Source organism: Gymnogyps californianus, chromosome 1 (genome assembly GCF_018139145.2).
Source record: "Gymnogyps californianus isolate 813 chromosome 1, ASM1813914v2, whole genome shotgun sequence".
In the NCBI taxonomy this organism is placed as follows: Eukaryota; Metazoa; Chordata; class Aves; order Accipitriformes; family Cathartidae; genus Gymnogyps; species Gymnogyps californianus.
The window spans coordinates 967,876-995,651 of NC_059471.1; the positions used below are offsets into that span (position 1 = coordinate 967,876).

At 45.9% G+C, this 27,776-nt stretch overlaps 1 protein-coding gene across 1 annotated transcript; it reads right to left on the reverse strand.

The window, feature by feature from the left end:
• Positions 1-614: 614 nt before the first annotated feature.
• Positions 615-26,763, reverse strand: LOC127026567 (disintegrin and metalloproteinase domain-containing protein 9-like). Its single transcript, XM_050911881.1, is given in 22 exon segments — positions 615-656; positions 2,544-2,571; positions 3,812-3,923; positions 5,372-5,483; positions 7,516-7,593; positions 8,852-9,035; positions 10,531-10,636; positions 12,233-12,425; positions 13,120-13,212; positions 15,179-15,347; positions 16,773-16,927; positions 17,335-17,410; positions 18,383-18,552; positions 19,164-19,235; positions 19,334-19,408; positions 22,716-22,911; positions 24,759-24,801; positions 24,804-24,834; positions 25,357-25,435; positions 25,537-25,601; positions 25,794-25,918; positions 26,691-26,763. Coding segments are annotated over 22 exon segments (2,277 nt in total).
• Positions 26,764-27,776: the final 1,013 nt, after the last annotated feature.

The following is a 27,776-nucleotide window of genomic DNA, read 5'->3' on the forward strand; positions in this document are numbered from 1 at the left end:
ACCAAGCAGACAGTAGGGAACCAGGAGGTGGACTTTTCATCAGCCAGTCTAAAAAAGAAGGCTAAGGAATCCTAAGGACTCTGAACCACTCATCCCGCAATCCATGCATCCTTTCAGATACACACTGGCACGTAGTGGTGAGCTTGCCCTGGCCACAGGCAAGGTCTGCGTTCTTAGGGTTGTGTGTTCGTAGACAGTTGCTCTGGACTCACAAATCAAAACGCTCAGCCTAAAAAGTTCAAAATGTCAAGATACAGCCCGCCCCGTGCCTGCTGCAAGGCCCGTGAAGTGAGGACCCGGACTGCTGCCGCAGCAGACATAAAATGCCTAGGAAGCAGAGATGGAAACCCTTGGAGGAGTGTAGAGTCCAGCTTCCTCCTAGAAAACAAGTTATTTGCTGTAAACAGAAATAGGAAGAAAACCTGTTTATTTCAGTGGAGGTAACGTTGCTATTTAAAGCTGAACAAAACCAAAACTAACGTGACAGATTTGGGAAGTGTGGCTTCCTGCAGTTCCCACAGAGCCAGCGATGCGTGAGGCTGCTCTCAGAGCCGTGCCTAGGGTATTTTCAGCCCTCTGGGGACTTGTGTCCTGCGAAGAGGCACTCCTCTGGCTTAATCCTTAGAAGGACTTTCCTCTTCCTCTGCTAGGTTCTCCTGAAAAACAAAATATTAAGGTTAATACAACATATTCGACTTAAACGGAGGTTATTTTCTTAGCATGCTGGTGGTACGGAGTCCAGTGTTTTACAGTTTTAAGGAATATATACTAGAACAGTGGAACTGCTTGGAAGGATGTGCTTCCAGAGGGTGAAGACTTTTTTTTTTTTTGCTGAAATTCACAGTCACGGGATCCTGGGGAGGCAGTAGGATAAGTAGGTTCAGAGGGATTGGATGCATTTGTGGAGGGTGAGTCCAACAGGACCTTTAAATACAATGGTCTGGATGCAAGCTGTGGCCATCAGCAGAACTTCAGGAGACAAGGATCAGCTCACCGTGTCCTGGTGGTGATGCTTTCCCCAGGCTGTTACTGCATGCTGGAGATGAGATGCTGCTTTGGATGGGTCTTGATCTGGGCCAGTTCGTGTTCTGTTTATAACTCCTGTAGTTGTCAGGGTATATTACATTTCTAGGGATATTACCTGCAAATGGAACCAAGGCACCTCCTCTCTTTGCTCCTGTTCCCTGGGCTGGAGTTTCCAACCTCTGCCCTGGTGTCTCAGTGCTTCCCTGGTATTCTTAATGAATGTATGTTTTCTGTCTTCAGTGGCTTTTCTTATTTGTAATGTTTGCAAAATTGTAGTAAAATTCTTAAATTGCATTGCCTCCACAGAATTAATTTACATGCATTTTATCACATCTGTCATTTCGAGACTCCTGTGGCGTTTAGGGACCACACAGAATGTATTAACAACAAAGATGGCAGACTTAACATACCTTTCCTAGGCTACCTCTTCTGCTCTCCTCTTACTTATTTTGTGAGTTATGCTAATACTGTGTTAAATTTTTGATTAATCTTGTTATCTCTCCATGTGACTAATCTTTTTTTGCATTATGTTCAGAGCTTGATTTCATCAGCATCTTGTGACAATGACTGCCGTACTTTAGTTAACAATTGACAGAAAAAAGTAACTTTCCCCATCTGTCTCTTCAGGCTCACTTGTTCTGTGAGACGTGGCAGACCTCCTCAGTGCTATATAAAAAGAAACACAGCATTTTTTCACTTCTTCCTAGCCAGAATCTCTTGTGTTGCAGTTTAGTCTCATCGTTTTTTATTCTGCCCACAATAAACCTAAAAACCAAGGTCTCAGTTGTGGTTGCCTTGAACGTATTTGGGGGTTATTATCCAATATCCCCTCAGTCACCTCTTCAAATTATAGAACCCACGTCTTCCAGTTTTTCCTTGAAGACCATGAGTTTCTGACCCCAGGGCTTTTCTCTGGGCCTCCTGGATGGGCGATCTCCGCGCACGTGGTGCGAGGTGAGACCTTGGCTGCTCTTCTTTCTTACTGTATTTTCTGTTTTCTGGTTCCTTATCTGTTTTCTTCTGCCTTTCTAACTAGAAGAAGCAGGATTTTTTTTTTTTTTTTTCCTCCCTTGGAAAAGTTGATCTGATGAAACTGCATCACCTTTGACGTAGTTTAGATTGGCCAAATTCCTGGAGGATAGAGCAGCCTTGCTAAACAGCGGCAGGCACCGCAGAAAAGCCCCATGGCCAGGACCAGAGCAGAGGCTTGAACTTGACCCTCCGGCCTGGCAGCTCCCTGCCAGGACACTATGATGTCTGCCACCTCGTATTGCTCATTTTAGGAGAGATCTCATATTTGTCCCAATGTAGACAAAATTCTTATTTTCTGACAAGGGCTAGTATTTTGTTTGTGCTTTCTTCAGCTATGTTGTCATGCTAATGCCAGCTCTTGAAGTAGTCAGTCTGAATGCGCTTCTATTTATAGGAACTTGATATTTTTACCCTAAACTCTTTTGACATAAACCAAAACAATTTTCTGCAGGTATGCTGCACACACTCTTTGAGTGTGTCCTCACTGGCAGCTTGCGACTGGCACTGAGAGAACTGGGGGAGCAAGAATTACTGAGAAAGGAAAAAGATGTTTGGAAAGTACTGAGAAGTTAAGTTTTCCAAACCCCTTCAAGAATGTCATTTTTAAATTGGAGACAGGAGATCACACTTACTTCTTTCGGCGGAGTGCTATTACGATTTTTTTTCCTGTCTAAGTCGCCACCTATAACGTAAAGCGCTCTGTGAACATGAACTTTGGACAGTGATTTCATGCAGAATAAGATGCTTTAGTTTATGGACAAGTACCTTATAAGAAATATTGGGTGGTTTTTTTGAAATCGTGTTCTCTGACATGGATATGTAAAAAGATAATAGAACTATGAAGTAAGTTAAATCCTGTCTCTTACCTGAGATCCAGAGATACCACAGATCACCGTGGTAAGGGGAAAGCATTTATTACCTCTGCTCTGGACACTATAACGTAGGGTAGAGATACCTAAATTACATGAGGTAGCTGGGTACTAGACAGTCTTGCTGCAAAGAGCAGAACAAACCTCCGTGTGGTTTTTTTCCTACTTCTTGGCAGAATAAATTAGCCCAGCAAATCTGAAGCATGTGGATGTGCAGAGATCATCGAGGGGAATGTCATCGTTCATTTTCTGGTTTGGGATTTTGAACATTCTCCCTGTCTGCAGTCACATTCCCATATTCTTTCGGTTAAGCTTATAAACCCGTTTGACCTGGGAAAAATGTGCAAACCAGTAAGAGGATAAGAGTGTTTATCCTCCACACACTCTTTTAAAATCTTTCTTTTTTCAACTTTTGTTTGCATTTTTCAGTGAATGAAAAAAGTGAAAATCGAAGGAAAAGGTAAAGAAAAAAAAAAGGGATTAAACATTCCAAAAGAGAAAAAAGGAAGAGGCATTTAGAAAAAGCCGAATTTTATGCAAGATTATGCTGAAGTTAGACAACAATTTTAGTTTCAAAATTTTTATGGAAAACTTTTAACAAGTGCCAGAAAGCATTAAAAACTATTAAGCTCTAGCTGCCGTTTCTGGATAAGAGGCAGTTGTGACAAAGCTCCGCTCGCAGATCGGAGCACGTGTGGTTGCGTTACCCTGCAGGTTGTTTTTGAAGCAAGAGGGACTTGGTTCGCAAGAGGGGTGGCTGGCATTGCGCAGTGAACTCATAGCAAGGCCCTTCGTGGAGAGGGATGCTGAGAACCTTGGTTAGAAATTGTTAAATGTGCCTCAGTTTTGCCAGGTGACGTAAAGATTAGCGGAGCTTTACTTACCTTCGGATCCACTGAGCCACGGCAACCCTCTTGTGCAGCAGAAAGGCCAAAATCAAGAGGAGTAAAAGAAGCATTCCAGCAGCTTTTCCCATATTCCTTGCAGCTCTCAACACTTGGAAGAGAGAAAGAAAGAACATTGCGCTCTGTGCACACCAGGCATTTCTGGCACGACAAAACGCTAGTGGGAACAGCAGTTTGTCATATATATTCAGATATTCTTGAGTGCACAACCCCAAACGAGCCGATGCTGGCTTGCATGCTCCCTCCCTTCTGCTCTCGGGCTGGGTCTCCAAGGCACCTCCACCACTGCTACTTGGGAGCTAGCAGCGTTCTTATCTCTCTGAGAAACCATAAAAAGCCTTCAGGTATACAGTGTAGAGGCTAAAATAATGCTATACAGGCCTGGAAACAGGGAGTCTTTGGGACTGCGTGGTAAGGAGTTTGAGGACATAATGAATGAGCAGGAAGGCTTCCAGTGTGGTTCCCTGGTAAGGACATGCAGGTGAAGAAATATCCAAGTACAGCACTGAAGGAAAAGTAACGTGAGCTGAACACCTACTTCAGCTAATGGCTGAGGCTTCAGCATGTAGGTAGTGTATGGATAAATAAGTATGAGAGTTTTTTTCGTAGGGAAAGTGTAAAAGGCTTGTCTCCTCCCAGCATATCTAAGCAACTGTTGAGGAGACCCTAGCAGGAGCGTAAAACTTGGCATCGGCCTTTCTCCATGAATTGAGAGGAGCAGAACGTTACCACTTGGGTCCCTTCCCCTCCATACAGGCAGCTGAAATACCACAATGGGTTGATATTTGAAGAGCAGCTGATTAGAAGTATAAACTGTTATCTACTCAAAAGAGTTCTATTTCTGCAGCGCCAGTGGGCCCATTACTGCCTGAGCAACTTCCCATTTGCCTGGTCGAATAAACAGCAGGAAGATCTAATAGTTCGTCGTCAGTAGCAGAACTCATGAGCAGAGAGGGTTGGGGAAGAGCTTGAAGGCTGTCAGCTGTCGAGTGCTGATGGGTTTGTGGAGTACTGCTGAGTGTGTGGTATTTCTTAATCAGCAAGTTAGAATACCTAATGTATAGGAAGGCAAAAGTGTACCTCTCAGAGGTACACGCCAGGATCGTATTTATTTATGTCCTGTCTTCTCAGGATTGGAGCTCTGCTGGAGATCTCTGTTAAGAGGAGAGTAAGATTCTCCTAAGAGGGTTTTGATGAGCTCAGAACGACACCCCTCATAAACTATCTTAATGAACTGTGTGCTGGCTGCTTGGCCCCTGTGCTTAATGGAATCGATCTGCAGTTCGTGCGGGTGCCCTGGGAGTAGTCTGATAGAGTCAGGCAACGCAAGCACAACTGGAATGATAAAAAAGAAGGCGAGATAAGAGGGGGAAAAAAAAAAAATCTGACACTGCTAAATAGCAAGGGACAAAGAGATGCCTGAACAAAGTCTAAAGTGATCTGAAAGTATAGATGGAGAAATGCTGAACTTGTTGAAGAAAAAATAAAGCTAAGACAGGCAGTGCAATGTGCAGAGAGGTCCCACCCCACCGCGCTTACTGTGCAAAGCAGGAGGTGGTCCACTGTCAACGCTGCCTCCGGATCCTTCCAGCTTGCAGTCCGGAGGGGCCCATCCAAAATCGCAGTGACAGTTTTTCTTACTGTTGCACACCTAAAAGAAAACACGTATTTTATGGCATGAAAAATAAATAAATTGTGAGGTGGCCCTGCGTTTCTCTGGGGAATAGGCTGCTAGCACAGCTTATTGGCAGGCACAGCAGAGACGGGCTGGATGAAATCCATGTCCTAAGATAAATTTGTTACTCTGCTTTAGCTGCCGCTGTGGAAATGTTCAACCTGTTTTGTGCAAGGGTGATAGACTGGTGCTCCTGGTCGCAGACTCGTGAGCTGTGTGGCTTGTACCGATCATTAGGTGTCTGCTACATTGGTGAATTGAGGGCAGTGGGAGTTCCCGATCCATCACTGAGGTGATGGTCCTGTTGGAAGAGGTGCTACAAACACAGCAGGGAAGAGATGACAGCATACAGACGGTGAAAGATGGTTATATTTGCCTTTTTCCAACTTAGTGCTTTTTGCATTTCTCAAGCCATTTCTAATCTCAAAGGCATTGGAAGGCATTTGTGCAGTCTTTATTTATTGCAGAGCTACCTTGCACTTGGGAATGCTTTGACTATTTCTGTCGTGACAACGTATTTCACAAATATGTCCAAAATGAATTTGTCACCTTCATGTGATTCAAAAATTATGTGTTTACCTGCAAGATAGGACCGTGTCTCCCTTCGTTGCACATTTATTTGTTCTGTCCAGGCTGGATTACTCAGCTCCTGCATTCCTTGGTTCTCACTCATGGTCCGTAACAGCTGAACCTCTCATGGGGTGCAGCGAGGGCTGCTGAGCAGCCTGAGTATCCTCGCTGTAGACCAGGAGCAGAGGGAAGAGCTCCCCTGGGACTACAGCCCTGATTTGGGGTCATGCTGCCATGTGGGTCTGCGGTCAGCCTGTGTCAGTGGCACGCACTGAGGTGATGCAGAAGTGAGCCTCTCTAACCCTCTTCAGATGCTAGTTGGCTGATTTCGTGTTCTATGTTATTAGTCCAGCTTTGTGTTATTGTTTAGTAGTATGGACCCATAGCTCTGCTCCCCCACATCTCAATTTTGCACGCCCATGTAGGTAGTGACAGTTTCCCACCCAAACATAGTGTCTCTGCTTCGAGTAACATTTTTCTCTCTTCTGGGGAAACAGGGTTGAGGCTAGCTTACTTCACTCATTCATGCAGCCCAAACCGTATAGAGCAATAATTATTCATTTTTAAGGATATCTGTTTAGTTTGGAGAACGGCTTCCCAAGAAAAAAGCATGCATTTTTTGGCTTATAACCTTTCTCTCCGGAGACAGCAAAAAGACATGGTTATTCCAACTACTTTGAGAACACTGTTGCCAAGAACATAACTTCTGATGGACTCAGCCACCTGCAGCTGGTGACAGAGCAGAAGAAAACCAGACCTCAGACCCTTCCAATTACAGGTTGACAGACTGCCAGTAACTTTTCTTACTGGTCCTTGGCAATATTGCAGAGAAAGGACAGATGATCGCAAGTCTTCCCAATATTCTCCCTTAGCATCCACACTAACACCCAGACAGATCTTCTGCCCATCTGTGATAATATCTGTCTGGCAAGGGACAGGTACTTTGGAATTGATGTCATAAAAAAAAATCCACATGTGAAATAATTCTGCCAGGATTAATGTCTGAAATGTAGGTTTTACGTAAGACTAAGTGCAGCCAATGTTGTACAAAATGTGCCATTTCTGTGGTATTTGTAAGGAAAGTGAAGTTACAGAACTGAGCATGCATTTTTTAGAAGATCTCTCCAACTCCACCAAATTTAGATTCAGTAGCACTGACAGATGCGATGAAGGGTGAAGCGTTGTGATGTGGAAGTTGGTTTTCACAATATTTGAGGGAACAAAGAAGAAAAATGATAAAAGTAACGAACAAACACTGCTACGAAGAGCTGTGGATGGCCAGAGCAGAATCTGGGAGGACAGTCATGGGTGAAAACCAAAATCATCTCTGTGCTGCTGAACCAGGAGTGATTTTGGACTTCTAATACTGCTTTTGAGAGACAAATTTACACTTCGTATACTCTACTATTCAAAGGATACTTAGATGTTTTCTACTTACCCCTCTGCCATTGCATTTTTTCTCCCTGCAATCATTGTTGAGAAAAGCTGCGCTGACACATGTCCTGTTCATACATATCTGCAGAAAGAGGCAGATTTATATTCGTGAAATGATAAAATGACAGATAGTAGGAAAGGGCACTGACTGGTGAATAGGGATAAAAGTAGCGAGAAACAGCGGGCCAAGTCTTTTCAGTCATTCATTTTATTTCATTCAGGACTTTTCTTTCTCCACACAAGCACTAGGGGAGCATAAAATGAAGATCTCGGGTTCCAGGTTCAAGACAAACCAAAGGGGAGACTGAACAAACCCATTGAGGGTTACAAAATGCACAGAAAAAGCTTCTGCCTCAGGAACTGAGTAATTAAGTGCTGAAAATAATTGTAGGTAGTGCCAGTATTAGTAGGAAGTACCGTATGTGCCTGCTCTGTTCATACCATTCCCTAGGTACCTGCCCGAGACTGGTGGAGGATTCTGGGCTGGATGGACTCTTGGACTGACCCTGCACAATCATCCTGATCTTTGCACATAAATGCAGCACTATTTCCCCAGCGTGCTCTCCAGCTCCTGGCAGTTTGTGGCTCAGGAACGCCGGTCTTGTCCTGTCCAGTCCATGATGTGAACAAGACCTTGGAACTACAGAAGATGTTTTGTTTGCGCAGTGAATAACTTGGAGCATCTTCCTAGCTCTAGGAGACACAAACGCATCTCCTCTGTGCAGGAGGAGAATGAAGGAGATATATTTTCAACATTTTGCCTTGCAAACTAGTTATTTTTGGAATTAATGTTTGCATTTGGTGGTGTGAAACCCATGTCTCCTGAAAGGAGAACTCTACCAAAGCCAACACTGAGCAGCTCCTTCCCTTGTGGTGGAACTCAGCACCTCTGTTTTTCTTAGAAATATTTTCCCTGCCATTTAATAGCAGGAAACTCATCCTTTAGTATGTCACCAGCTTGACAGGAATTTGGTCTTCTGTGTGGGTCAAAGGGAAGAAGTGAGTCCTATTCTTGGAACAACACTTCAAATTCTTTTTTATGTACAACAAATAAACTTTGACTTTGGTTAGTAGCTTCAAAAGAAGAGCGCAATCTATTGCTTTTCCCTTCTAATGGAAAAAATAGCAGCTATTGTGTTAGCCACTCAGTCTGAGGTAACAAAAACCACCCACAAAACCAATACAAGATGTTCCTATTTTTCAGCTGCTAAAGCAGGCTTTAACAGAAGGCACTATGGGGTTTATATCAGAGATCAAGAACACGTCCTTTAGGAACAAAATCCTTCCATTTAATCTCTGTCCTGTACTATTCGTACATCCTCCTAGCTTTCTAAGGGTACCTTGTTTCTACCGCACGATGTGCCGTCTTTCACGGATCCCTCGTCAGGAGTGTCTGGAGCCAGGTGGAACTCGAGTCCCCAGCAGAGCTGATCGTTCACGGTAGTCTGAACCACGGTCTCGCCGTCTTGCCGGACCGGTACTCTTTTAAGGTTAGCACACTGCACTCTTCCACACAGGACATTCCTGGGATAGACAAAGAGACTGCTGCGGTTTTGTAGAGGCATCTGAGGGTGTGGTGATCCATGGCGCTGGTACGCACCCTGGTACAAATTTGGCCCGTTCCAGCTCACACGGTGGGAACAACCCTGGGCACCGTCAGAGGTTCCAGCTGTCCAGCATCAATCCTTTGAGATAGTTTGCATCCAACCACCCCTTTTCTGAGGTTAAGACATTTAACTAGTATTGACGCAGACTCTTTTATGCCAGTTGGTGTCAGTGCCTTGGGCCCATAGGCACAGCCCTTTGGTGTATCTCTCCAGAAGCTGCAGAGACACTTCCATTTGACTTTTTGACCCTCACTTTTTGTGTGTTTTGCCCATTTTATATACTGTATAAGAAACACTGCTGTTTATACCAGAAAGAATTGGGTGTTGTTACTCAGAAGCTCGTCTCTGTGCCCAGAGATGGCAACAGTGAGGCTCAGGTGCTGCCTGTGTAGTGCTCAGTAGGAAAATAGGAAATAAGCTCAAATCCTGAAGTTGCATCCTGGCATCTCCTCTAACGACAGCAATGTCCCCCTCTTGGTGAACTGCCAAAGTGCAAGCATGAAGAAAGATTAGGTACTAGCAACTGCATGTTTTTGAGTGAATGTTAACATGCATAGAGACGGCAAATCTCCAAGGTCCTGGTAATCGCTCTCCTTGATTGTCCATATCCACACTCAAATGTGAGTAATTCTCAGCAGGTCCTGCTCTCAGGACAGGACCACGGAGGAGGGCTTGGAGAGTGAGGAGTTCAAAGGTTGAGGGACCGCACTCTACAACAATGTCCTATCTAGGGATGTCTTTCAAGATGTACTGACTGATGACTGCTGCGCATGGCAGCAACATGAAAAGCATTAATGCTAAAGGAGAAAAAGGGTTAGAGAACCCGTTATCAAGCTGAACAGGAAAACCCAGCCCTCGCATGGTGATGGGATGACCCCTTACTATGGGAAAGCTGGAAAGTATCATGTGCTGAACTTCCATTAATGCTGGGAAATAAGGCTGTTCTGGACAAGCAAAGAAGAAAAATCTGTAAGTTCCTGTAAAAAGAAAACCGTCCTCACTTAACTTTCTGGGTTGAAAGTAAAGTGCAAGAAGAACGCAACCTGAAGCAACGCTGCCTCAAATTCCTCCTATTGCCGTGTGCTTTTTTCCCCTGCTTTGACTGTTACACAAGTAGGCTCTCAGCAATGCTTGTACATCACTCCTTCATCTATGAAAACCAACCCAAAAAGCCTAGCAGGGCTTCCAAGTCATACAAAAAGCTGCACTCCTTTTCCTGATACCGTTTTGGCTTTTGCCTCTCTTGTTGCGCCTAATCCCAACAACAACAAAAAAAATTCAAGTTGAAAACCCCTTAGAAACAGCGTTCTGTTTGTGTGCCTTGTACAGCAATGCACAAGAGTGATGTCCCAGTCCTGCCTGGCTACTGGCAGCACTGGGACGCCAATAACCACCAGTAACCAGCACTTAACTCTTCCAGGCATTTAGTGTAGTACGTCCCGTTCCAGCCGCAGTTCCCACACCGGTCGCCTCGAACATTGACTTCCCTGAAGCAGCTCAGCGGGGCACGGTGGGCGGCTGCAGAGCGAGAGAGCGAAAGGAGGTGTTCACGGAGAGGCAGGGACTAACCGCACCCACACCCCCCGTAACCCCTCCGGATGATTTTTGTGTTTTTTTCTGAAATGAAGGTCTAGTCAACCACAGCTTGTGTTTGACCTGCCATGTTTTATGGGCAATTTCCACCCCCCCACCCCCCCACGCCATCTTTTGGTTCTGGTCCTCTTTTGGACCAGAATAATCAATGTGAGACTGAAGTGGCTAAATGAACAGATTTGCCACCAAGAGATCAACCAATGATCAGCATGGACCATGGTCCATGGCGCATAAAATTAGATTAAAAGCCTAAAATCTTTCCCAAACCTATTTTCTTCTTTAAGTCTAACTTGCTGTGTGACACAGGTCAATATATCTTACATTTACCGTGAAACCGGAATCGTCACCATTCTATTCAGTATTAGCAACACTAATTCCTGTTAGATGTCAGGAACAGCTCAGAGATCTGGATTTCAGTAAGGCAGAACCATTTCTAACCCAGGGGCCTCCCAGTTCTTTCAGAACATCTTTATATTCACGAGGTGTTGTGTAAGAGTAACAGAGCACTGAGGGAAAAGATGGAGAGCCTGTGGTCAATGCAGGGCTCCCATCAGGCGTTTTTACAAGTTTTCAAGCATCCACAATATTCTCGAAGTAAAACCAACTGCCAGACTTCCCAGCTGTCCTGCAGAGGTGGCTGATCACTGTTGGCCACATTAGCACCATTTAAATGCTCACGTGACAATTCCTTTGGTGTCCCATGTTGAAATGATGACAGAAATACTCTGCCTTATCAAAATATTCTGCCTTATCAATGTCCTTGCCTTTCCCAGCAATGCCTTTCATGAGAAGTGCTACTGTCTTCATGTGCAGGGGTTCCCAGAGACCCCAAACTTCTCATAAATGTGGTAGATCACAGAGGAACTGTGGTTGTACTTACAGAAGACTTTCATATGTTCATAAAGAAACCTAGGACTCGGATCGTGATGGGCATCACTGCTGTCACTAACAAGGGAGTGCAGAATAGATCCGCTCTCCTGCAGCTGCAGGACACATGCACTGGGGAAGTTTGGTTACTTCCTACAGAACTGAGATAATCTGAAAGAGGATGTGGGCAGGTATTCAAAAAAATCACATGCATGCTTCAAGTTTGAACTGGGGGAAATTTAGGTGCATGAATTACAGGTTGCGGTTGCTTTCAAAGGCACAAAAGTGATCTCAATGACTGTCTCCAGCACATCTTTGTTTCTGGGACCCTCTACTGGCAAGTGGATGAAGGTGGCCACGTCTGCCCTTCCCATTGCACACTGGGCATGGGATGTTCCTAAACAGCACCGCAACAACTACTGCCTGAGAAAAGCCCTTTTCTATTACCCTAACTATCGTAAATATATGGAATCGTTTAGGTTGGAAAAGACCCTTAAGATCATTGAGCCCAATACTATATTTTATATAAACATTGTTTTATATATATATAGTTATATATTGTTATAAAATCATGGGGTATTTTAAAAGTATTCTTTAGTATTTTTTATGCAGGTACTTATATTCTTAAGTAGTTCCTTGGATGAGATATCTTGCCTCTGCCAAATAAAGCTTTGCATTGTGCCTCGTGGCTGTGGCAGTGCCCATCGTAGCAGTGGTCGTTGTCACCACATGGGGTTCCGTCTTGCTTAAATACATCCGTGGGGCAGGTCCCCGAAGAGCCGTTGCAGTACTCGGGGAGATCACATATGCTCCTGTCTTCTCTGCAGATTTTTCCTGCTGGCTGAAACTGTAAAGAAAAAGAGTTTTGAACGGATTTTTTTTTTCCCCCGGAGTGACTGGCCCAAATTACTGAAACCCGTGTGGCAAAATCTTAGGGAATGCCCCAAAAGTGTAAGATGAAGAACAGCAACTTGAATTTGCAAAAAGTCGGACAGAATAAGGACTGGAGGAAGGTATAAGGGACTAAAGTCCTTGCTGTCCTACGGAAATTGAGACATGGCAAATGGTGATTGCTGATATTCCAGCAGAGAAACTCGTGGTTTTATTTGTGGATTTCAGGCTGAATCTGAAATGCCTCTACAAATACAGTGTTGCTGGATTTTCCCTAAAAGCTTAAAATCAGCAGGAATGTAAATGAGGTTTTAGAATCTCTTTCCTTTCAGCCAGACTTGTGATCGTTGGATGTTTGGTCCATGACACCGGTGCTTGTGTTGGGTTAGTCGGTTCTGTCCTTACGCCCTCGCTTTGCTGCTCCTGGTGATGATTTTTGTCTGACATGATTTCAGTGTTTCTAAACTATTTGTTTTCTACCTAAGCATGAGCAGTTTCCAATCCAGTTTACAGATATTTTCAGACCAAATATACTGAGAAATACAGGAAGTAAACTTTATACCACCTAACTAACAGCTCTGAAAAACAGTTAAATCATTAGTTGGCCCTACATTACAAAGCCAATAGCAGTTGTTGCTGTTATAACTTACCTGACATTTGTGACAGCATTCACCTCTGTAACAAGAAGCCCCCGGTGTGAGCAAGCAGCTGGAGGAGAAGCAGCATCCTTCTTGGAGGCATGCCTGGAAGTAAATAATGCTGCAGCATTTCAGTGTTAAGAGTTTTTTATTTGGGTCACCTTCTCTAGCTTAAGAGACACGGAATTAAAGGAAATTAAAGGAAAAAAATCTGCTGTTTTCTGCTACTCCTCAAACTCTGGACATTCTGGAGTTCCGTGTCGAGGGGAAATACGCCTTGTGTAGACTCTTCTAAAACAATTTGCATTTTTCTCTTAAACACTAGTGCTTCCGTCTCATCTCCTCTGTTAATCAGCCAACCTAGCTGCTTCACAGGGGTGCTTTAAGAATAGGTTCATTAATGTTTCCAAAGTACCTGGAAACCCTTCTGAGCACAATGGGAGAGATTAGTCTCCCTTTCTATCCTTTTTTTCCTTCCTTCATACTTTTCCTTCCTTCTCTTTTTCAGCTCTTTCAGCAATGATCCACCATTTCCTTAACAGTTTAAACTCCCAGTCCCAAATCATTCAAGGTGCTAGAGCTGATGGACTTGGAACTTTGTCACATAAACACAATTAATTACTGAAATTTTAAGAATACCTGGGATGTAAGGGTATCTGCTTTGTAAGGAGAGCTGGTTAATGGCTTTTTAGCATAAAACAAGGGAAGGAGACAGGAACAGTAATGAATTGATCACACAACGCTGACGAAGAGGGCGTATTGGGGACGTTAGCAAAGACCAGAGCTCTCAGGTCACTGATGGAAAACAAGATTTTCTTGGTTCTCCTAAAGAGGACCCAAATTTATAGTGTGATATTTGAGAGGGAATGTAGGGCTGTGTAAAACTTACTGTGGGATGTTTTAAGGCAAATGTGGGGATGTGCAAAGCTTTGTGTGGGATGGTTAGGGGAAGGACCGAAGGCGGGGAGAGATTAAGGTGGATAGGGAGGAACAAGTGTGGGAAAATGGAGGAGAGGGGGGATAAAAGGGGGTGATAAAAAGGGTGTCCTGGTCAGGGCACTTGTATGGCTGAGCCCCATGCCTGATTGAGGAGAAGAGGTCTGGGACCAGTGGTTGGAGAGACCGGGGCACTGGGGGCTGTAGGTGGTAGGATTTGGTTTTTCCTTGCATAATTCCTTAAAGCAGGTGAATCCTCTTTACCAGCAAGGTGCAGGATGTTCAGCCCCAGCCTGGATATAATACAAATGCAAATCGCTCTGTGTGGGAAATGTCAGTGCAAAGGCCGAGTTTTGACAAAGCTACGGAAGCTTTGTACAAATAACGATTACACAAAACGCAAACAAGAGTTGCCACTGGAAAACTCAAACTTTCTGAAGTGTCACAACTGCATGGATCCTGGAATTAGAGCTGTGAAGATACCAACGTGCAAGTGTTGCAAGAAAAGCACTTCTTTCACTGACTTCAGGGTAAATATAAGAAAGAACAGAAACAGAAACACTCTCATTTTACAGACAAGAAGATGCAAGTGCTCGTAACTTGCTTGTATATAGAGCGGCTTGGAGGCAAAGACATGTCCCTTCTGTAGAGTCCACTTTGTCTGCAGCACTGCTCAGATACTTTTGTTTTCTTCAGACCCCTCGTTCTTACGAACATGAGTACAGCCAGAAGGAAAACACCTTTCCGTTTGGACGAGGTATGGAGAGGTCTCGTCTCTGTCCCAGCAGCGTGACTCCTTATCAGACACTTGCAGACAGAGTTCACCGTTAGCTCTGCACGGAGTCTGCCACGAAAGGTCCCTCCGTAGCCATGGAAGAAAAACTGAATTTACCTCTGGATACGCTGTGCCTATGTTTACACGTATCATGCATATTTTGCCCACGAGTAAAGCCATATTTGGGAAAACCCCCACTTCAAGGGAATTCACAGAAGTGGAAGCCAGTGGGCTCGTTTGAATGTGTAACACTTCAAAGATCATTTTTTGCCGTGAGTCAGTGAGCTTTTGTAGTTGCAAAACCACCACAATTTTATGAACACTAGCATGTAGATTCCAGTGAAATTTTTAATTGCTGACCTCGTCACTGCCACAATCGCATTCTTCCTCTTTTTCCAAGACACCGTTGCCGCAGAGTTCAAGAAGAAATGGTTTTAAAGATGGTATGTTGAGTAGACAAGGTAGATTTTTTCTTATTACTTCATTGTAATATTCTCCCATAGTGCAATTACTGAATGCCAAGCAAGATCTGTAAGAAAAAAAAAAAATTATATAACCATACCATATACATAAATGAATTGATGGACTTGAAGAACAAATAGATCAACTAGCAAAGAGGAATATGGACAGTTTTAGGGGGAATAAACCTTTTTTCTCTCCTTTTTTCATGTATAAATATGGGCATGGAAATTACTGTGGCCAAACTGGAAACAATTCAACTGAACAGGTTGATTAATCGCTGTTTAGGAACTCTGGAAGAACTATTGGCTAAAGGGAGGGCTTTGGAAACAGATAAATTTAATGAGTATGTTAGGATAACAAGGTTGCTGTTGGAATGGATGACAGCAAAAGCCGAAGGATCAGAGAGCCCTGAAACTCAGTGCTCTGACTTGCTGAGCCCTTGTGTGCTGGGTCCTCAGTCCCCTTGAGGTCAGCGAGGAGGTGACTTCCAGGTGGGCGGGATGGTAGGGACCATCACGGGGTGAAGCAGGACTGCTGGTGACCCCACTGAAATGGCTCTTTCAATGCTGATGTCATTGAAAGAACAGACAAGTCTGCTAGGAGACTTCAGTTTCACAAATCCTTGACGTCTTCAGGGAGGCTTAGTTGGTCTCTGATAAAGATAAGGGTCTAATATTAAGCGTGGAGCCTGTGCCCTTCTTGTTGCTGCAGTACGTGCATTGCAGAGAGGGAAACAAACGTGAGGACTTCTTCACACCAAGAAAAGGATCTTAGGACTTGGAAGCAAACAAATCTGCAATGAAGCAACCTTCACTGCCTGCTGAAGTGCACTGCGTGTTGGGCAGACCTCTAGAGCTAAGAGGAATGAGTCATTTTTAAAGACATTGTGTTATCAGCAGTACATGGAGCTGACCATTGACAGGATGTTCCTGCAATATCGTATGGTTTCTTTGATGCAAAAACAACAGAAGCTGACATCTATCAAATATTCTTCACAGGTTTCAGGAGACATTAATTAATTACTGGGATTAACTTTTCTTCGTGATGGTCCTATAGCGAGAGAGCAGGTACGAGGAGCAGCTCCTGCTATGAAGAAGCCAAAACCAAGCAGCGCTTGGAGAAAACAGGGAGAAAATAAATATTCTGTGACCAGTGGATCCAAGGAAGCCAAGTTTTCTGTGGATTTGTGTCTCAGGGAGAACTGGTGTCTGTTGTCATATCTAAATAACTATTTTCACTTGATAAAGCATCGTAGACTAATTTAGGTTGGAAGGGACCTCTGGAAGTCCCTGGTCCAACCACCTGCACAAAGCAGGGGCAACTTAGACTCCCATTGCTCTGCCAAGTTGAGCTGGAAGATTAAAAGATGCTGTGGAGGAATGGGCATACGCACCCCCCTACAAAAACACAGCGGTTGCTCAGAGGTGGACGGCTGAAGGCAGTGACCTAAATCTCACCCTCAGTGATGCGGGGAACGCCGAGCTTCGCTTACCCCGGGGATGTTCGCATGATGCATCCTCTGTGGGTGCAGTTGCAATTGCAAAATTTGTCGTGAAATTGTTTTGCGTCGTCGTGGCTGAAGCCTAAGCTGTGGCCTATCTCGTGGGCGAGCGTCATCACGTCGCTGACGGTGTCGTGGCCAGGGAACTGCAGGCGGGAAGAAAAACCACAGGTCCACATTTTCTCAAGTCGGTGTGTGTTGATGTGGAGAACTTCAGATCCAGCCTTCCAGTGTTTTGCTCAGTAATTGTGAAATTTGTGCTAGCTGGGGACTTGCACTGGCAAACAAACAATTAGGGAAACCAAAGGACCCCTAATGAGAGTTGGTCTGGGGAAGCACTGGGGAATTGTTCCTTCACCATCTCATCTTCTTTAAGAAATGGCAAAAACAAGACCAACATCACCTCCTTTAGATGCCCAGTTTAGGTGTTACCTGCTAATTGGTAAAAGCCCGAGCCCAGGAGTTACGTAGAATTAACTCCCAAGGTTCACTGTGAATCTGAAAGGTTTGTTTTTCCTTTCAGGCAGTGCAAACCCGCGAGGTCTCTCCTTACCGAGACGACACCCATGGAGTTCATCTGGCACATTGTGCCCTTCCAGGCAAATCCCCGTTCCTTGTAGTGCTGGCCACTGCAGCGGGAAAGTTTGAACATTAAAGAAATGCAGAACAACTTTGTCTCAATGATGAGATGCGTCACCTGAATTACAGCTGGAAAATAATGGGTTTGGGTAACGAGGAGCTCCTTTCTTGAAGAAAAGCCCAGCATCACCCGTTTCTCCTGTGGGAGCCCCGTATGCAGCCGGGCTGGTACCCACAGATCAGGTGTGCAAGCACCAGCGATGCATCGTGCTAAGGAGGCAGGGCCACGGTTTGTAAACTCATTGGCCTCCTCCCTGCTTTAAAGGGAAGAGTGGCCTACAGGCTATTTCAATAAAATATAATTATTCAAAATTATTTTTAAAAGATTTGGCAATATAATATGTCGAATTTCAAAAAAGAAATATTCAATAAATTTTGAGATGTATATTTTACTATGCAGAAGGTTTCTTTCCCCCAAAATAAAGGAAAAAGGAACAGACAAAACAGAAACAAGGTGCTCATTAAAGCAAATGAGTGAAATAAGTGATTAAACATCTTGCAGTTTGAGATCTAACTCCCTCGTCCTAGCGAAAAGGTTTAATTGAAATATTGAGTTGTAAACCATGTAACAATGAATTATTATATCTAAAAAATGAGTGGCTGGTATATATAAAAATGAGTAAAAACTAAAAATGAGATTAAAATAATTCAGTTACAGACAAGTGTATCAAAATTGGAAATAAGCTGTGCACTCTGTGTGTACATGTGTGGAAAAATATAAAAGAGGACAATGAAAGGGAAAAGAGAATTCTTGTATCAATTTACATGACAAATACGTGCTGATTAGTACACGGACTGGTGAAGCTGTTACCTTTTTTTTCCACGAGATATCACCAGGACAAAAGACTTATTAGCATATATATGTAAAAACTAGAAGAAGAAGAGATGAAAATATCCTTGCTCCCTGCTTATCTCCCCATAGCCGGTACGTGAGCTGAGCAATTAAAACGCAGGAGTCTTACAGCAGTAACTGGATATGGTCGTAATTAATGCGACCGACAGCATCCCTCTGACACCACGTGGCAAAAACCTGCAGCGTCCGGGCCAGGCTGTGGGCCGTCGTCACCTGGTCCGTCCTGGTCCACATCTCCACCGCGCTGACCACGATCTGCAGCTTCATGCTCTTGTAGACCTGGAAGACGGCAAGAACTTGCATCCCCTGCAGCCCACGGGGCGTGCGGCGAGCCTGGGCACCGCGCTTGTCTCTGCATTATTCATGCAAGAGCCAGTTTCTTGCTAAAGCTGAAAGAGCTGAGCGTGCCGTGTATTTTTGTGCCTTACGTTAAATTAATGGGGCTTTCTGTGTAGCTCATTTTTGAGTGCCTCGTGGCTGAGCTCGTGGGTGACGCGCTGGCTCCTTGTCGGTGTATTCACACAGAGGAAAACTCGTGTGCTGTTCTGGAGGGCTCAGAGCAAGAAGAGGCTCATAAGGGAGGGGATCATAAGGGAGAGAAAGGGAGGTCGTAATGAGCTACCAGAAAGCGTTTAGTAACAATAATGCATATTCCAAGTCAACCGTTTTATAAGGATGATTTCAAAATTATTTTTAAACTGGCTTCACTCATATTTGAAGCAATTTTTTAACAGTTGAAGTGAGTTTTATAGCATTGAGGAACGCATCGGTTCCTGGTAGAGTAGCTGCAGTCAGGCACAGATCATTCATTGCTTTCCCAGGGTGGTGGGCTGGACAGCCAGCCAACGGAGCAGAACGGCGATCGTAATTACTGCGTCATTAAAACTCACCGTGTTCAGGAGGTTGCTTATGGAAACGAACAGATGTAGCATCAGGGTTTCGTTGTAGTTGTTAACTTTAAACTGAAAGGGGAGAAGGGCTACGTTACAACGCTGAACGCCAAGGGTTCCCTCCAATATAACACGACGGCCGTAGCACGGCGATAATTTCTGATGCTTACCAGCTCTTTGTTTGTGATCAGAGCCAGCTCCAAGTATCTGGTGGGCACGGGCAGGATCTGGAGACCAGAAACCTCCTGGAGAGAACAAATGACGCTGCAGTTATTGAGGTATGTTCAGGAGCTTTAAAGCTTATACTGCATTGCAATAAACCCAAGTGGTGTTACTCAAACTAATCCAGAATTTCCCTTAAGTACAAGAACACAGAGCAGTTATGCATTAGAGAAGGATTAATGAGCGTAATGAGTAATCAGGGCAAGAGCAGAGAGATTCAGAGACAGGACACCATTGTAGGTGGGGTTTTCTTGGTAGCAGGGGGATTACCTGGCATTGCTCATGTTAAATCAGCTCACTACGAGCTGCAGACTTCTGCACGTGCTGAGACCATTTTTTAATCATTAAATTTGGCACCACAAAAACTGCGTCAAGGGGAAAATTGGGTCAACGTGAGCTGCCTGCATCAAGCAGCTCAATGCTAGAAACCAGGAGGGTAAACAGATAATTGCAGATAAAAACTGGTCCTGAAGTGAAATTGTTCAAGCCATATGAAAACCACTAAAGTAACTCGTACTTAATTTGTCTTCATTTTGCCCAACACGCCTGCGTAATACAGCAAAAGGGAGCGTGCCCACCGATAGACCCGGCTGGCGAGAGGCACCATGTGCTGAGCCTGGGATCCAGCAGCCTCTGGGAATAACGTTTTTGGCATTTCTTGCTTGTGCCCTTTGCACGTTTACCTGTGCATGGGCAGCTCCGTAGTTAAAAGAAAATCCGCTGTAGGTGTGATGCACTCAGTCTTGGGCTGGGTAGAGCTCTACTGACTTCTACATTTCGTACATCCAGCACATTAATTGCTGGTAGCCATTGGTTAATGGGTAATCTGGGGGGGTTATTCTTCTCCTCCGAGTGTGGTATTGCTCAGCGGCAGCATGGTCCCATCTCTGATGGGGTGAGCACACAGTGAGACTGTGAGGGCATTCAGGATCTGCAGGTTTGGTGAAGCAGCGAGGAGAAAAAGGAGGTGACCCTACAAAAACCTGGCTGGTAGCTTTGGCATTGGCTGAGCTGGGAATGAGGAAAACACGTTAGCGTTTCTCTTGAGTAGTTCCCAGGCGTTTTGGTGGTAGAATAGAGGAGGAGGAGTTGCTGTCTCTCAGAAAGACAACTTTCTAAATGGTTTGGCTGTTGCAGAAGTATGCATGGCTAAAAATATGCATTTGCTTAAGTAATTTTAAGCATGGGGACTCATCTCTCTTCTCCGTTGAACAAATACCACTTTATTATTATTATAAATTATCCTCTTTCCCTGGCAGGTTCTCAGTAAATTCAGTGAAATTGTAGCAATTTATAAAACTATATTTCCGCCATGGGAGCTGATAAGTAATTCTTTCATCTAAATGCTTCATATTATTATCAGGAGGCAGCATCTCTGAATGTCACTCTCTGTTTCTTTCACCGAATGCAATCACAGTACGCTGGCATAGGCCAGGCTGTCGCTATAAATTATCCACACTCGTAGGTACAAAAATAACACTTTATCTCAGCTCTTTTGCAAGCAGGAACAGCAATGACAAAAGTCCTCACAAGCTCTAAAAGCATTCACAAGTCAAAGCAAATGAACTATTTGTCTAACCAAGGTGTTGCTGAAAACAACCACATCAGTAATATCCAATATCAGATGATGTCAGAACTAACTAATTTCCTTTGAAAACATGGAAAATGTGTTTCCGAACAGAAAAGAACCAGCAGATGTGTGCATTTTGACATTGCTAAAGCTTTTTTTTTTTCTGTGTAATTTAAGCAAACTGGGGAGTAGAGTTTAGATTTGCTTACTATAAGGTGAATACTAGCTGAAGACAGAGAGAGAGCAGTTGTTGATCGTTATTGCCAAGAGGTAAAGCTGCATTAAATAAAGTCCCAAGGGAGTCAGACCCAGAGCAGAAACTGTTCAACATCTATCCCAGCAGCCTGCAGTTAACAGAGCGTGCTGGCTGATTTGCGGACAACTCCATCAGAGAAGTACGACGAGCAGCGATGAGACTCGCAATTATTCTGCTGCTCAATGAGGGAAAAGAAAAGCAAAGAGATAGGGTGTAGGAGCAGGAGTCGCATCAGTAAGACAGGTGATGTAACCTTCCCCCTTGCTCGGTGCTCACAAGGCTTCGGCAAAAATGACTGCTGGGGGAGAGGCACCCAGCCATGACCCCAGACTTGCACCCCCAGGTCCCTCTGAAGGTAAGGTAAGGGCAGCGCAGACGGAGCACTGGAAGGTGTTCAGAGGTTTCTCCAGAAAAGGGGAATGACATCCTCAGAGTGTCTATTTCTGACGCACTAGTAAGGAAGATTCTAGCATTGCAGGAGGTTGCCCAGAGGGGTTGTGCAGTCTCCATCCTCGGAGGTCTTCAAGATCCGACTGGATAAAGCCCTCAGCAACCTCGTTTGACCTCAGAGCTGACCCTGCGTGGAGGAGGAGGAGGCTGAACCTGAGACCTCCTGAGGTCCCTTCCAACCTGGGTCATCCTATGATCCTGTGAGATGGAGCTCGAGACTGTTGTCAGAGGGGCTGACAGCACCCACATCCCGGGAGCACATCCCGCCCGCCAAGCTGTGTCCTTCCCAGGCTCTTTGGCTGGGCAGCCCTACAAGAAGAGGGTCTGGAGGGAAGAGCTCTGGATGCAGACCCCTGGTCCAGGAGTCTACGCTTTCTTTTCTGGAGTCAGGCAGTGACATACTGGATTGTCAATAGATTATCTATAATAGAAAGCCGGTAACGATTGAAATCATCGCTTCTGTAGCTTCTGATCACAGCTTATTTAGAAACGTTATCTAACTGTCTTCAAAAATAATTAATCATTTCAAATTTTTTATTGAAACCTTCAGCTGCTTTTACCTCTGGAGCTGACAGACATGTCAACTCCCCTCTTTATCGCTGTCTTAAAAAAATTCTTGTTTGCTACTTCCACTTTCATTTCAATGACCATTTTTAAGACCTGAATATTTTTTTCAGGGGCTGTGAGATGAACTGGCAAGTGGGAAGGGATCTCAAGAGAGAAGCAAACCCAGGGCAGGATGATCTGCACATGACAAAGTGCTGCCTAACACTCCTCCAGAAATAAAACGGGGTCTTCATTTCACAGTGTGATGTTTAGGCATGGCTGTAGGTATGGTTTCCATACCATGTGAGGGTGCTTTGCTCATCGTCACTATACAGAAATCCTGTTTGCTTCCAGACCTGCAGATGCTTTACAGTGTGAAACCCCTGTCATGCTTTTATGAATGCAACAGGAGTTTTCCCTATGGTCGGATCACTCCCAGCATTTAACATAACCCGTACGTATACACACGAATGTGCAACATCAGCACGAGTGGATGGGGAGTCCTTACTTCGATAACAAGGATGTTACGACTCCCCTTCGCAAGTTCTCCGTCTTCAGGCAGATGGTCCTTGTGATCTTCGGGCACTTGGCACAGCCGACGTAAGCCGCCTTCCAACGCCCTTCGGTAAATGAGGTGTTGAAACATGGAGGAGTTCTCCACGGGCTCGATTTCGTACCTCAGATCTCCAATTTGCAAAACTCCACTGCGAATTTTCAAACAGAGAGGTCAGCAAGAGATGTGAACTAAACGACTTCTTAAATTATTTAGTAAATACGAAAATAAACAAGGTGCAGGGTGCTCATCGTAACGTGGATGGAGATGCGGGGCAGCCCTGTGCATCTTGCCAACAGGTAGAAGCTCCAGGAGCCACCTCTGGGGTTCAGGGCTGTTGGGATCAGCCCATATTTTATGTTTGGGGTTTTTTTTTGAAAGGGGGGATAGGGAAAGATTTAGCTCTTTCGTACCACTGCTCCTGCGGGCAGGGATCCCGTGAGAAGATACAAGGCACTCACCTAAAAGATCTTTTATGGAAAAAGTGTCATGCTCAGCGTTCAGGATACATAAACCAACCTTGAGAGAGCAATCATGCAGCTTTGGGAAAAAGGAAAGAAGCTGCAGATGAATGCTATATATTAAATGAAAGTGAGAAGGCAATAAAAGCTCTGCGCTACAGCTCTTCCAAGGAGCATCCGTCTTTAAGATCTGTTTATCCCTGCGTAGACATTGTAGCGAAATAGGCTGCATCTGCTAATAAGTTTGCATCCTAAAAAACCTCACTTAATTCAGAGACCTTTTGGGGTGCTTGTGTGAGAAAGAAGGTGCAGGTAGGTCTACCAATTCTCAGTCTCATGCCTGGTCTTACAAGAGAGGCTCAATGCGTCTTAGTTTTGCCAGAGTTTGAGTTATTTAGTCCTAAAACGTTCATAATTAATGGTTTGTGCATCACAATAGGAAAATGTGGCCTCGTCAAACACTGAGCTGGAAACCCAGAAGACTTTCCTACGGCAGTTGTGCTCGTGCATTTATCAAGAAGGTCTTTAATGGGAAAAAATAGCCGGTTTCCCACCCTGCGAGTCCCCGCACCCAGGCTGTGAAGGCAGCGAAGACTTGCTGTGGGGAGGCTGACGCCAGTGCAGAGTGTGGGCAGCTGGATGCTGTAAATCACGGGCGGCTGCGTGGAAGGCTGGATAACTTCCTTCCACCAAAGCCGGTGAAAATAATACGAAATAAAATTAAACGTTTTCAAAGTTAGGATGATTTCTTTAAAAAAAAAGCAGCTCCTCCTCCCCAGGACTGATTTTTCTGGAGAAGATCAAAGGTTTGGGCTTGATAGTGTTGCAGAGGGATAATGTAAGAAGAAGAATGCTGAGCTGTGCGTGGTTCCTTTAAGTATCCTCTTCATCTTCAGAGGAGAGGTTACGCTGGTATTCCTTTCCGTTTGACTAATATTATAAAGTAAATAAGTGCTACAGGAAGGACTTCAGGAGGGATGTTGGTGATGGTTATGGGTGACCACCAGTTTAATGCAGCGTTTTGGGAAGTCTGATTTGCCGAGAGACTGTTATGCCCGTACAGGTACGCTTTCTGTCTCGTGTTCAGAGCTTGCACTATCAGAAATAAATTTATCCCAGACATGGAGTGCGCCTGAAGAGGAAAGTTTCTCGAGAAGTGCTTGATTAATTTGCTGTCTTTTAAAGTAAGTCTTTGAACTGTCTTGGCATGTCAAACCTGCTACCTGCTTACAGGCTGCCAGAAGAATATAAAGCGCGTTGTTTATTTAATATATTAATATTTAATATTTAATATTTAATAAAATTTAATTAAAAACTGTTTTTCTATAAAATACCTGCCTTTCAATCTATACTGGACATGCTGTAAAATCTGTAATGCTAAATCTCAGCTATGTTTGAAGATTTGTATTTTAGTGGCGGGATGCAGCAGGAAGCATCGCGCGCAGAAGTGAGGGCACCTGCTTTAAAAAGGGAGATAAATCCCCATCCCAGTTCATTTGATACTGAACCCCCCGTTCTCCCCTGGGAAGAGCCCTACCTGATCCCGAAGCACGTGCTGAGGGAGACGATGGATCCGGGGAGCCTTCCACAAACCCCCCATAGTAGCAGTCGTCCTGCAAGGTGCAAATGTGGCTTCAGGCTGCGGGAAAAGCTCCCATGCCCAGGTCAAAAAACCCCTGCATCGGTAAAGGGAGACATAAAACCTCCCCAAATCCATCCTTTGCCACTTTGAAAGGGGTATTTCACGTGCAGAAAAAAGTGAAGGCATAGAAGGTAAGCAAGGAAAAAGCAGGAGCCTGAGAGCTCGTCACTGGGTAATGATGAATTTTCGGGGGGGTATTTTGTGATTTCTCCATTTTTCTTTTGGTGGAGTAGAATTATTTTAAAAACTTTAAAAATTTGAAAGGGAAATCAAGTGTGCTGATCAATCTGAAATTGTTTTTCCAGTTTTTATCGGTCTCTATACAATTTCCTTCCTTTTTTTAAACAAACGGTGTAAAAATAATGGGGTTTTTTTAGAAACAGAAAGCCTTTCCTTGCTTAGATCCACTGGTATATTCGAATGAGCTTGCGAGGAGGAGGAGGGTCATTTAGTTCTGGCTGTCGATGCATCCTTGGCAGACATCTAAACTCACCTGAATATATGGAAACTCGGTTATCAGGTCTCCTTCCGGGCTGTACGTGAAAACCGGGATGTCCTTGGCTATCAAATTTCTGAAAAGCAAAGCAGAAATCCTTGGCGCGGGTCCATTAATTCCCCATAATGGCCCCGTGCAAAAAATAACAGAGGAAGGGGAACTGGGGAAGAGCCTTACTTTGCCTGCGTCAGATGGACGACGTGGTGGTTTCCTTCTGCCGTTATTAAATAGGACGTGTCCCCCTGGAACGGCCGAGGCGCTGATTAATTTCAGAAATTAATCCAACAGTGGAAACACAATTTACAGGCTGATTTTGGCTGGGAAGCCGGAGCCGTCTCCTCTCCCCGTTCTCCCTTCGGCACCCACCCACGGCCCCTGCAGAGGCCGTGGTCTAGACCTGTGGCCGAAAAAGCGTGTCCTAAAAAGCAAATGACCTCTGTGAAGGTCCCATCCTTTGCCTCCAGCCGCCTGGGCACTGTAACTTCGGAGTAGACGATTCTCGATGCTTCAGTAAAACCTGAAAGAGATTCCGCATTTAGGGAAAAAGGGCATTAATCACGCCAGGCAATGGAGGATTTCCCACCCCCGCAGTGCAGAAGGAGGATTTTAAGTGGAACTTTGAAAAATCTGGTATGTTTAAATTTTGCGAGTCCGTCTGTCTTCAATGAGAGGTATAAAGGAGGTGGTTGAGCAGCTCTTGGCTGTTAATGCTGGCTTCTCATGAAGCTTAGGGTACAAGAAACTCCGGAGAACATTTTTTAAAAAGGGGAAAAGTGCGATGACTTCTGTAATTACGAGATGCTGAGCCCAGCATGCATCCCCCTGCTTGTGTTGCCAGCCCGTGTCCCTCCATGCTTGTCCCCATCCTGCATCCCCTGCCCGTGTTTCCCAGTCTGCATCCTCCACCCTCATCCCTGCCTTTGCATCCCCCATCTTCATCCCATCCTCATCCTCCACCCATATGCCCCAGGCTGCATCCCCCAGCCCGTGTCCCCCACCCTGCCTTCCCCCGACCAAGGTCCCCAAGCCCACGTCCCCCAGCCCACGTCCCCAGCCTGCATCCCCCGTCCCACATCCCTCCCCCTTGTTGCCCCCATGTCCCTCCACACACCTCCCCGTGCCCGCATCCCCCAGCGCATGTCCTCCCATGCATGTCCCCCACCCACATACCCCCCGTGCGTGTCCCCCATCCCCTGTCACCCCACGCATGCCCTCCACATCCCCCTGCCTGCTTCCCATCCCACCTCCCTCCACCCACATCCCCCCATGCCCCTCCACCCTGCCCTTTGGGGTACCCCCACCCTGCTCCACCCTCCCGTCTCCCTGCCCCTCACCTGGGCAGAGGAGCAGCATCACTGCCGTGACCCACGCGCCCCTTGGTGGGGGGCAGCACCCCGTCCCCATCCCTGTCTCCCTCCAGGCCAGGCCAGCCCTGTGGGGACACTCCATCAGCGCAGCCCCCACCTCAACCTCCCCTGGCCTCAGCCCACCCCAGGGGCTTGTCGCCCTGTTGCCATCCCCACCACCTTGCTTGGCTCTGGCCCCATCCCGCCCCCCCCACCCAGCAGCCACCCGGCCCCACTCCCCATCTCCTTCGGCCCCTTGTTGGACCCCCCCCCAACTGCCACCGGACCCTCCAGCCCCGAGCTGTCCCCAAGCCCCTGCTCTCGCCCTCATCCCGCTCCACGCCTGCACCACCAACGGGCGCTGGGTCCCCTCCATGTCCTGTCCCCACCTGGACCCGTCCTGCTCCCACCCCAACCCCTCACCCTGCTGCCACCCAGCCCTGCCCTGCCGTCTTCCAACTGCCACCCGGGCTCCATCTGCCACCTCCCACCAACCCAAACCCCTTCTACCTGCTATCCCTCCCCTCCTTTCCCCTTCCCTCCCTTCCCCTCCCTTCTCCAACTGCCACCCATCTAATCCCATCCCATCTAATCCCATCCCCGTGCCATGCCACGCCGTTCCCATCCCATCCCCATTCCCCATTCCCTCCTCCGACCGCCGCCTGGGCCTGTTCCGCCACCTCCCAGCACCCCAGTCCCGCTTCCAACTGCCACCGTCCCTCCTCCACCTGCCACCCATCCTCTCCCGTCCTGTCCTGTCCCACCTCCACCTACCACCTGGGTCCCCACCTCTGTCCTCCCACTGGCATCCAGCCCCCCCCCCCGCCCCCCAGCCTGTGCCTTTCCCAGCAGCACATCCCCGAATTCCAGAAACCAGGGCGGTCCGTTAGTGCTGAAATTGTCGTTTTTCCCATCAGAGCGTTTAAACGGAAAACGCTGCATCACGCGTGCTTGCCGTCTCTCCTTGCCCCCCCCCCCCCCCCCCCCCCCCCCCGGGGCACAGTGCTGGGCAAGGGGGTCATGGCCAAGCTCAGCCCGTCTCCCACGGCACGAGGCTCTTCTCCTGGACGT